Below are 10,746 nucleotides of genomic sequence, written 5' to 3'. Positions count from 1 at the left end.
GTCACAATGGTGAGCAGTCTACAAAATGTATTGTGCTGATTTGCAAGGTCTCTCACACACATTTGAAATGATTCCACATGAGGGAGGTTTGCTGCAGCTCTGTGACTGGTGTGCAGTCTACTCCTGGATCAACGCTGTGGTGCTCCCTTCTCAAACTGAAAATCTTATTATTTCATTTCAAAATGACAGCTTACTAATGTGATATTATAGCTGGCAGGAGCAATATACTATATAAACATACATGCACATCCATTCATATTCACTGGAAGGAATAAATTATACAGCAGATTCATCTTGGCCTCTGTTTTCCCTCATACATTTCCCAGCATACATTTGCAAGGAAATAGACATTTTTTCCCCTTTTAATAATTTCCTAACAGTTGGTATCTCAGTTACACATCACATTTTTTTTTTTTTTTTTACAGTTTCTCTGTCAATATATGCGGCTGTTGAAATCAGAGCCAGTTTAACTAATATCTTTCATTATGGGCATGTATGTGTGTGTTTATATATTATATCCTATTTTGTTTTTTTTTTAAAAAGGCAAGGTGCCATATATTAGATCTGCAGATGTTTCAAAGATTGGTTTATTTTTCACCCGAATAAAACTAGAATTTTTATGGGTACATTAGGCTTCATGTTGAACGTTGCATCTTTGTCTGGAACAACAAGAGATGTTTGAATTTTGTTGCCTAGCAACAACTGGATAGCTTGGCTTCTATTCTTTTTGCCAACCGAGGTGAATGTTCATAAAGTGCGTCAGGGCATGAGTGTGGCATTAGAATGTCCGGAATGAAACTGAAATGAAAATTCTAAGAACAGAAGCCTTTCTCTCAGATGAACTTTGGAGTCTCCTGTTTGCTTAGCAGAGCTTCCAGTAATCGGAGTTTAGCTTTTAGATGTTTGTATTCCTGGTATTCCTCTGCCATTGGAATTCGGTCATCTTTTTGTGCAGTCCTTGAAGAGAGGGGAGGAAAAAAAAAATCAAGTAGAGTTAACCACTGTCTCACCTTACTCAACCAGTGCTGTTGATCAATGGCAGTTTGTAATCCAAATATGACTTATGCCTGCAGTACCAATATAGTGTGTTTAGGGCAGCGGTGTGCCCATACGACTCTCTTGGTGTAGTTCTTGGTGCTTGTACACTGTTGTGTCATTTGCTGACCAAGCTTTTGTGGGTGTTTTTTTTTTTTTTTTGCCCAGACAGTGTTAAAAGCTGAAATGTTCATTAAATCAACAAAAAAGGAACAAGGAGGTGTGTTTGAGATGAGTCTTACCTGCCCACCTGTCTGTAGAACTGCTCCTCAAATTCTCTCAGCCCCTTGCGTAGTTTCTTCTTCTCTACCCTTGTCTCCCGAAGGCAGTGCAGTAGCTCCAACCTGGAGGAGTTTATAGCCATACCCATTAAACATGGGTCCTCACAAACCATTCAGGGTCCTCACAAACCATTCAGGGTCTTCACACACCATTCAGGGTCTTCACACACCATTTAGGGTCTTCACACACCATTTACGGTCTTTAAGGGGTTGACTGCATAAGTGAAGGTAAAGTACTGGATAGATTCCATTTATATAGCCCGCCAACTTATGGGGATGTGCTATGCTGATAAACTAATGATTCAGTTCCTACTCAAACTCCTTCAGTTGCCGCCTCCGTTGGCCTATAGCGTAGCACTCAGTTAAAAATTGACAGAACCAATCAGATGGCAGGAACCAGACTGTAGGCTGGAAGAGGCCCTTCCCCCGTACCTGGACGCCTCGTGGAGGTTGGACACGGTGATCGCGGGCAGCCTGACGGCTTTCGCCTCGTCCAGCGGGGACACGAAGGTGGCGTCGCTGTCCTCCTCCTGCGGACCCGCCCACTCGTCCAGGCGCTGCAGGCGTATCGCGGCGCAGGAGGGCAAGGACCCGCCCTGTGTGCTGTCATCATCGGAGCCGTCCTCTTCTGCCTGAACAAAAATACACACAACACTCAGAGACGTCCTCTTCTGCCTGAACAAAAATACACACAACACTCAGAGACGTCTTCTTCTGCCTGAACAAAAATACACACAACACTCAGAGCTGTCCTCTTCTGCCTGAATAAAAATACACACAACACTCAGAGCTGTCCTCTTCTGCCTGAACAAAAATACACACAACACTCAGAGCCGTCCTCTTCTGCCTGAATAAAAATACACACAACACTCAGAGCCGTCTTCTTCTGCCTGAATAAAAATACACACAACACTCAGAGCCGTCCTCTTCTGCCTGAGTAAAAGTACACACAACACTCAGAGCTGTCTTCTTCTGCCTGTACACAAACATAATGCTCAGAAAACCTGCAATGTATCTACAATATTTGCACAATGACTAAAAAAGTACCAAAAGTAAAAATCAGTTACGCAAAACTACTTCAAGGAAATCTTTTTTTTTTTTTAAAGGCTCTACTCTCGCCTGAATTGAATGTAAAATGCACTGGCCACAAAACTAATTAAGTCGTGTAGAAATAAAAAAAAATGCAACTTAATTAAAAGTTACTTAATTTAAGTGCTTAGGCTGAATATACATGAGTCATCCACCCACAAGAGCCTCTTGGCACTGATGCAGGGTGTCTCTGAGGGACCTGATGTTAGATTGGATTGGATTACTTGTTGAATTGAATTTTTTTTTCAGAGTGATGCTGGATAAAGTACTCTCTCCATTTAATTTCTAATCCCTGACGCCACCTACGCCTCCTGGCAGCATTTATAGCCACTGTGTCGCAGCTCTCACAACCCACCCAGAGTCAAGACTGAGTTTTTCCCAGGCAGACACAAGACATGTAATCAGCTTCTTGTGCAGAAAAAAATCAGAAAATGCATTTATTTGCACGCTCTCCTTCCCATTTTTGTGGTCATGCATATGATCTCTCTTTACTTCACTCTAGTGTGTTTCTTTTGCACCTCTGCACCTTGAACTAATGCACTTGTTGTACGTCGCTCTGGATAAGAGCGTCTGCTAAATGCCTGTAATGTAATGTAATGTAATCTCCTGAAAATGCATATGCAGGAGCCTATGCATTAATTAACATATGCATGAACTATAGCATTTACTGCAAGCTAAATACAGGTGTGAGGGCTGAGTGAATATGCAGCACTGGTCATTTGTTGCGCCTGATGTTCCAGGAGAATTTTTCACTGCCATCCCCTGATCTGGCTGCTTACCACATGAGTGTAATTATTGTAACCATGGCGATAAATGTGCCCTGAGGTGGCGGTTCTCAGTCCTGGTCATTCGCCTTCAAAACCAGCACCCATTTTAGACCAAAGAAGCCAGGTGTGGTCAATTAACTGCGTAACTGACTGCTTTAATCGATGAATTAAAGCACTGAGCAACAACAGAAAACCAGGACAGGGTTCTGTGAGCCACAGGCCCATTGCATTGTGGGATTGGTGGAGCTGTCCAATGACTCACTATGGCAGTAATGGTGGTAATGGCGGACGCTGCACACAGGAGTTGTTTGATGGTGCGGTATCTGTCATACAGCGGCTTCATCAGGTTCCTCTCCTGCCTGGTGCCCTGAAACGCAGAAAACAGGGTCACATGATGCTCAAATCACACACCGCACGCTCTTCAGCTCGAGCAGACTCCTCTTAACATTGCTCTCCATCCAGACATGTATCCTCATCTTTACTAATTCAAGAGGCATTTCTTTTTCTACTCAAGAGCACTTCTGTAGTTTTTTTTGGTCATTTCTCAACTCACCAAACAAACCAATTCTGAAAATAAAAAAGCAACACTTGCATTTTATTGAGTCAAAGGTAAGGACGCATGCTGAGTGAATGCAGGCCATTGAGTAGATGGCGAAGGGTCTTACCGGACGACCGTGCAGGCTCTCAAAGTACAGTAAACACTTCTGCAGAGTTATCTTCTCCAGGGCCATCTGCTTTTTGGTCATTTCCTGAACAAAACAAAGACATTTTAGACATGTTCATAACCTCAGAATACAATCAACCACGGATCTCAAACTCAGATCCTAAAATGCCACAGTGTCTGGTCTGCTGGTGTGCTCCAGCACTTAAGTGCTTCATTTAAGCCATTTTGATTGGCTGCTGGCTGTAAGGAAACCATGGAAACGGGCCGACACCTATTCCCTGAGAAACCACGGAAACAGGCCGACACCTATTCCCTCAGGACCTATAAGTTTGAGACTCCTGCAACAAGCTATTGGTAGTCAAGGAAACAACAACTACACAGTGTTCAAAGCTTATAGCACAGGTGTGGGGATTCTGCTCCTGGAGGGCTATATCGGTTTCTGGACTTCCTGTCATCTTTTAAACCCACACAAAAACTGTACCTAGGTCAATGGAAAACATGGACTTAAACTAAAACTGAAATAATATATATTTTTAAAAAGAATGTGAACTAGTTTTCTGAAGATTCATTAAATGTTAATGTTTCAGTCCCAGCAGTACAGACAGACCTTTCAGTGATGAGACCGCAGAGCCCAGTATCTGGGGGGTCTGGGGAATCAGCGGAGGCTCGCGAGGGGAACGCCTCCCTCCCGTGACTCACCTTCACGTTGTCAGGGAGACCAAGCGCCCGCCGCTTCTCCCTCAGCCTCTTCAGTAGCGCTTCCACTGTGTCCTCCAGGGAGGGCCTCTGGCTCTGTGCTGGCGCCCCCTGCAGGTCACCGCCGTACCTGCAGACATCAGCAGGCTCTTCCGTCTTCTGATCCCTCACCTGCTCCTGTTTCAGTCTCAGGTCTGAAGTGGGAAAATGCCCTACAATTAAATCTCCACGAAGCTCTTTGAAAGGAACACTGTTCCAAGTACTCTATATCTTGGATAGAACTTTGAAGCCTCTTCTCAGTCAAAGATTTTGTGGTCAGCAATTGCTTTTTGTGAAATATTTCTATCTCTCTCTCTATTGGTGTGTATTAGGGAGTCTGTTCATTTTTGCTTATGTATGGCTGTGTGTATGTATCATATGAAACTGTACATGGGTGTAATTTCAGCTGGGAGGAAAGATTGAGTCGCACACATCAGTTTTAAATTAAAGACTGTATAGACTGGCCATTAACTGGCTTCTACATTGCAAAACTCAAACCTCTGAGCTGTTTCCGAGACTTTGCCAGGTCACCCATCAGCTGGAACATCTCTGGGTGGGCGGTTTTGTCATTGTGTGATGGCTGAAGGAGTAGAGAAATAATAATCATAATCGTAATCATCATAACCATGAAAAAGTCTAAGAACTAAAATAAAAAACACTAAAATAAGTCTTTAACAGTTTACTTTAACAGTGGGCAAATAAGTGGGCACATCTTTTTTGCCAGTTTATATAACTTCCAATTTTATGCCCCTATGGGAATTACTTCCCTTCAATATTCAGTGCTATATTTTGTCACGCTAAGAATTTCACCGCCTGTTTATTTAGCTGGTGAAATTATTCCTCCTACATACTGTATCTCCTGCACAGCAAACAGAAGAGGCGGACAGACAGGAAATGGCACATTGCAACCAGCAGGGGGAACCATAACATTCATTTTATTACTCCTCTCCAAGTGGCACTGTCTGTGCCTATTCAGATTCAGCATTTTTTTTTTACAATTAAGGGCTAAACTCTTTGTGGGTGCTTACTTACCCTGTAGTTCCTCTCCCGCTCGAACTGCTCCTCAAACTGTCTGATCTTCCTCTTCAGGCCCTGGATGTGTTTTGTGAGCAGAGCGGTGGAAAGCGTGTCTGCGGAACCTTCCGGAAACTGGGTCCGGCCAATGGGGCGAGCCCTGAGGAAGACCGCACTCGAGCGTCACCCCAGCATGTCTGTCTGCTCCGTGGCCACATACAGCCCTTAATCTCCACAGTCACACAAACATGGATCCCAGTGCACAAAGCCTAGGGTCTAATACGCTCACAGATGTGTGATTAGAATGCTCTTCATGGAACATTCTAATGCTGATGCTGAACTAAACTGAGCAGGAGTCCGATTCCTGTGTTCTGTACTAAAGAGAAAGTGTCTGAGAGAATGAAAGAGAGGACTGAGGAAGAGGAGGGAAGAGTCGTACTTGATGAAGGGCTGCGAGCAGGGGGGCGAGGGTGCGGTCTCGGGGTCGCTCTGGAAACGCTGGCTCCGGCTGAGGTGGGGGCAGCGGGGGGAGGGGAGGGGGCTGGCGCAGTTGGCGATGTGGAGCAGGAGGGGGCTGGGTCCCGGGGACCCCTGGGCCCCCCCATCGGGGGCCGTGACACTGGGGTCAGGATCCAGCCCTGCCGGGGAGAACACAACACACAATGAGAGACACACAACACACCCCAAACCAGAGTCCAGACCACACCTGCATGCCAGCAGGCTTGTCAACTCAAATAATGAGTATCATGAAGAACCCTGAAGTCATTTATTTATTTATTTTTGCATTTGGACAACCTTTTTCATGTCCCATTAGTCACATATTTAGGACGAGCATGAGAATGAATTTTTGAAGTATTCTAATATTGCCTGTATGTAAATGTGGCCACTAAAACACTGAGAATGATGCGTTAACAGATAACGCCTGCAGGGGGCGCTGAATCCTGCACTTTGGTCAGAATTCCTCCAGGTGGTCTTGCAGGACAGGCTAAGTTTCTCCCAGGCTGCTCTTTAAGGGAGGGAAACGGTAACCTTTCTTTTTGAGCTGGTAAATATTTTAACGTGACATATGCTGTAATAGATTTTTATATCTAATGAATGTGACCTGCATTGCCTCCTGTAATGTGTTAGCTAGCTCTCTGTGTTAGCATCTACTCATCACCAGATTACCCAAAACAACCGGCCTGCCCCTGAACACACAGTTGACAACAGAAACACACAAGTGCACAATACTAGTCAGTGCACAATGGCCCACACCATGAGTCAGGGCACCCCTGGGGCAGGGGGTCCAAATTCACCCTGAGGATTCAGGCGCACTGACATGCTGCTGTTCCGACAGTGTGGATCAGTTCTGGGATCAGCCTGGCAGTGTGGATCAGTTCTGGGATCAGCCTGGCAGTGTGGATCAGTTCTGGGATCAGCCTGTCAGTGTGGATCAGTTCTGGTATCAGCCTATCAGTGTGGATCAGTTCTGGGATCAGGCTGTCAGTGTGGATCAGTTCTGGGATCAGCCTGGCAGTGTGGATCAGTTCTGGGATCAGCCTGGCAGTGTGGATCAGTTCTGGGATCAGCCTGTCAGTGTGGATCAGTTCTGGGATCAGCCTGTCAGTGTGTATCAGTTCTCGGATCAGGCTGGCAGTGTGGATCAGTTCTGTGATCAACCTGTCAGTGTGGATGAACTGGGCCCTGTTACCCTACACTCCATTGCACATGGCACACGGTTATTAATAGAAACCAGACTTGGAACTCCTTACAGGTGCTGAACGGCTGCCATGTAAACAACCGGCGAACAAGAGCAGCGAGAGAATCACTGAGCTTCTACTGCTTCCTAACTTGCTCCTAGGCTGCTCCTAACCTTCTCCGAACGTGCTCCTAACCTGCTCCTAACCTGGACTGCAGCAGCCCTCTAAACTAGTTCATTTGTTTCCCTGTAGTAATGTAGCACAGGGCTGCATGGGTGAAACCATTACATGCAAATTACATGCAAATGAAATCTAACTTAACCGCACCCATCACAGCCAGTTCAACTCAGAGGCTAAAAGCATCAGCAGCTAAGCATCAGCAGCTAATACTGAGCTTGGTATTTAGCAAGAGCAGGCATTCTGCTCACATTGCATCTGACTAAGAAAGCATGAACTGGACATACAGACATCAGTGCTCGGTGAAGTCTCTATAGAAGCCTGATTACTGCGTTCTCACCTCCCCAGCTGGTGTGTTTGCTTTAATACTTCAAGTGTTTGTTTCCCCTTTTATCTGTGTGGAAAAGCAGAGCACTTTCTGCACAGCCCTGTGTGGGTGTGTGTGGGTGTGCGTGGCAGCAGAATATAGCTGTCGGTTTTACCTGTCTCTGGGGTGGAGGGTGTCTGGCCGGTGGTCTGGTTGGTGGTCTGGCCGGTGATCTGGTTGGCAGTTTGACTGGCGGTCGGGCTGGTGGTCTGGTTGGCGGTTTGACTGGTGGTCTGGTTGGTGGTCTGGTCGGCGGTCTGGCTGGCAGTCTGGTTGGCGGTCTGGCCGGTGGTCTGGCTGGTGGTCTGGTTGGTGGTCTGGTTGGCGGTTTGACTGGTGATCTGGTTGGCAGTTTGACTGGTGGTCTGGCTGGCGGTCGGGCCGGTGGTCTGGCTGGCAGTCTGGTTGGCGGTCGGGCCGGTGGTCTGGCAGGTGGTCTGGTTGGCGGTCGAGCTGGTGGTCTGGCCCGCGTCCTCGTGGCGGGTTCCAGCAGAGGGACACGCCTCCTCCTCCAGAGCCTGCAGCTGGAGCAGAGAGCCCTGCAGGCAGAAGCAGAACATGGTGCTGTGGGAGAGGGGCGAGGGAGGTGGAGCGGCGTGGGGGGGGCGGGGTCCGCGTGTTTTATAGCGGTACCGCGTCACCACCCTTTCACGGTCCTGGGGTTCCTCAGCGCCGGCTCGGTTCTCCCTCTCTGATCCCCATCTCTGCGTCTGCGTTTCTCTCACTCTCTCTCCCTACCTCACCCCTCTCATCCGCCTCTCTCCTCTTTCCCTCCCTCACTGTTCTCCCTCTCTTCTGTCATTCCTGCCCTCTCTGCTCTCTCTCCCTCTCGCTCTCTCTCTCTCTCTCTCTGCTCTCTCTCCCTCCCTCTCTCTCTCTCTCTCTCTGCTCTCTCTCCCTCCCTCTCTCTCTCTCTCCCTCTCTCTCTCTCTGCTCTCTCTCCCTCTCTCTCTCTCTCTCTCTCTCTGCTCTCTCTCCCTCTCTCTCTCTCTCTCTCTCTCGCTCGGTGAGGCTGTTTGATGCCGCATTATTCATGGCTCTCGTGTAGCGGTGTGCAGCTTGGAGGGGGCGGGCCTCTGCTCCATGCTAATTTCCGCCACACCCTGGAGCATCTGATTGGTGCACAGGTGTAAGGGGGCGTGGTCTGATCGGAGGTTGAGCTGAGGGCCGGGGGCGGTGTGGATTGGTGGGCAGCGGCTGGCGGCGGGGAGGGGGGGGGTGGTGGTGGGGGGGGGGGGGGAAACGGGGGTGGGGTTTTCCTCACGTTCGGTGCTGAAGTGAGAGACAGATTCTCCTGCATTCACGCGGGGTTTCTCCATTCAGGCTGAATGCTGCACACTCACACGTGCACTTTCACAATGGCTTACACTAACAGATACTGAACACACTCTGACCAATCATCTCCCACAGCTCAGAAAACAACAACATACTCACCAGCCCCATTTTATAATGTAAACAGTTTCAGCACATGGGCCTGACAAATATGCTTTTTTGTTTGTTTTTTTACTCCCTATTAAGCATACATTGGATCATTAAATGTGCTTACAGTTGAGACAGATAAGCTGCTTATCACAGCGGCTTTCTGTACAGATTCATTTGTCATTAGTTTGGTTTGTTTCACCCTATTAAGTGCAAGTAATACGCACATACTACTAACAAGATGTCTCATTTAAGAAAATTCTTATTTCAATCTTCAGCAACCCTCCCCATTGATCTGTATGTGTTTTCTTTTTCTTTTTCTCTGAGTAGGTATGTTGGAAAGAAATGTCATGACAGATCAAGACATACAGTAGGTCATGACTCATGACCAAAACATACATTCAAATTTTTCAGGAGTTTGGAAAAAAATAGTAAAAATGGATCCGCACAAAATTTTCTAATTGACCACATGCTACATAACACCATATACTCCAGACTTACTAAAATCTATTTTTCCAGGCAATAACATTTGTCTTGGTGGCTATTTTGCACAAGTAAACATGGCGGTCTGAATTCTAATGGAAACATTCTGTATATCACAGTGAGAGGACAACGACAGGTGAGAGAGATGGCTGGCTACCTTATCAAAGGCCTGAAGCATCTCACTGTCCTCTCTCAGTATGTCCTCCTCCCTGCAAGAAAAAAAATGCTTTTAAAGACTCCTGTCTGCTAAAAACCGGTTAATGGTCCACTCCTCTTAAAAACATGACTTTACAGAGTATTCAACTGTAGATGCAGAGCTTTTCCATATTCAGCTGGAAAAGTACACGTACGAGAAAAATTTGTGACATCACAAATCTTTCAAACCTATCATGGTCCGCTATGCAAATATATGCAAATTACAAGAGAGCAATGTAGCGTTTTTTAAATATAGCATTTCCAATAATTATCTGAGGCAGGTCTGGTATGGCCGTGTGTTACTGAGACTGTGTGCACACTCTCTACTTTGTGCTTGCGTGCGGGAAATACATAAATGCATAGATGCATGCACATGCGTACGGAAAGGACCTCTTGCTTCAAGCATTTATCTTTCCCAGGGAGATAAGCCTAGCTCCTGACACACAATGCCCATGCAACTCTGCACGTACCCTCAACCGTATGTGACAGCTAAGGTCCCGGAACCTGACCGCGGGGGAAAGTTCCGGAAGTTCAGTGACCTTTGGTTTGGCCGGCCCTGTCGGGACAGTGTGTCACTGCTTTAGGTCTGCGCCCTGTCCTGCTTAAGCAGCTCAGCCTCACGGACACACAGGTGGCAGACTCAGCGGCCTTAATTAAAACACCCCGCGCGGTGGCCAGCTTACCTGCGGCGGCCAGCTTACCTGCGGCGGCCAGATTACCTGGTCAAGAAGCTCGTTGCGTTATAGCTCACGAGACTCGCGAGGGCGACACAAAGACGTTTTAGAAATGCAGCGCATTAAAATGGCCGTTCCAGGCGATTAGTTATCTGGGACAGCGGCGA

At 47.1% G+C, this 10,746-nt stretch overlaps 1 protein-coding gene across 2 annotated transcripts; it reads right to left on the bottom strand.

Annotated features, from left to right (window-relative positions):
- Window positions 1-404: 404 nt before the first annotated feature.
- On the bottom strand, window positions 405-9,928 carry LOC118218431 (protein FAM13C-like). 2 transcript variants are annotated; one of them, XM_035401077.1, is made up of 11 exons: window positions 9,868-9,928; window positions 7,924-8,347; window positions 6,025-6,223; window positions 5,604-5,745; window positions 5,070-5,151; window positions 4,536-4,726; window positions 3,838-3,921; window positions 3,435-3,539; window positions 1,749-1,948; window positions 1,278-1,379; window positions 405-957 (listed from the first exon to the last, which is right to left on the bottom strand). In XM_035401077.1, exons 1-11 carry the CDS (start codon window positions 9,886-9,888, stop codon window positions 834-836), a joined length of 1,674 nt encoding a protein of 557 aa, XP_035256968.1. In that variant the 5' UTR covers window positions 9,889-9,928; the 3' UTR covers window positions 405-833. The 2 variants fall into 2 exon arrangements, with proteins under 2 accessions (XP_035256968.1, XP_035256966.1); XM_035401075.1 differs by lacking the exon at window positions 9,868-9,928 and having other exon boundaries at window positions 7,924-8,600.
- Window positions 9,929-10,746: the final 818 nt, after the last annotated feature.

The sequence above is a fragment of the Anguilla anguilla genome, chromosome 18, assembly GCF_013347855.1.
Source record: "Anguilla anguilla isolate fAngAng1 chromosome 18, fAngAng1.pri, whole genome shotgun sequence".
Taxonomy (NCBI): domain Eukaryota; kingdom Metazoa; phylum Chordata; class Actinopteri; order Anguilliformes; family Anguillidae; genus Anguilla; species Anguilla anguilla.
This window is presented reverse-complemented; position numbering and strand designations above follow the sequence as displayed.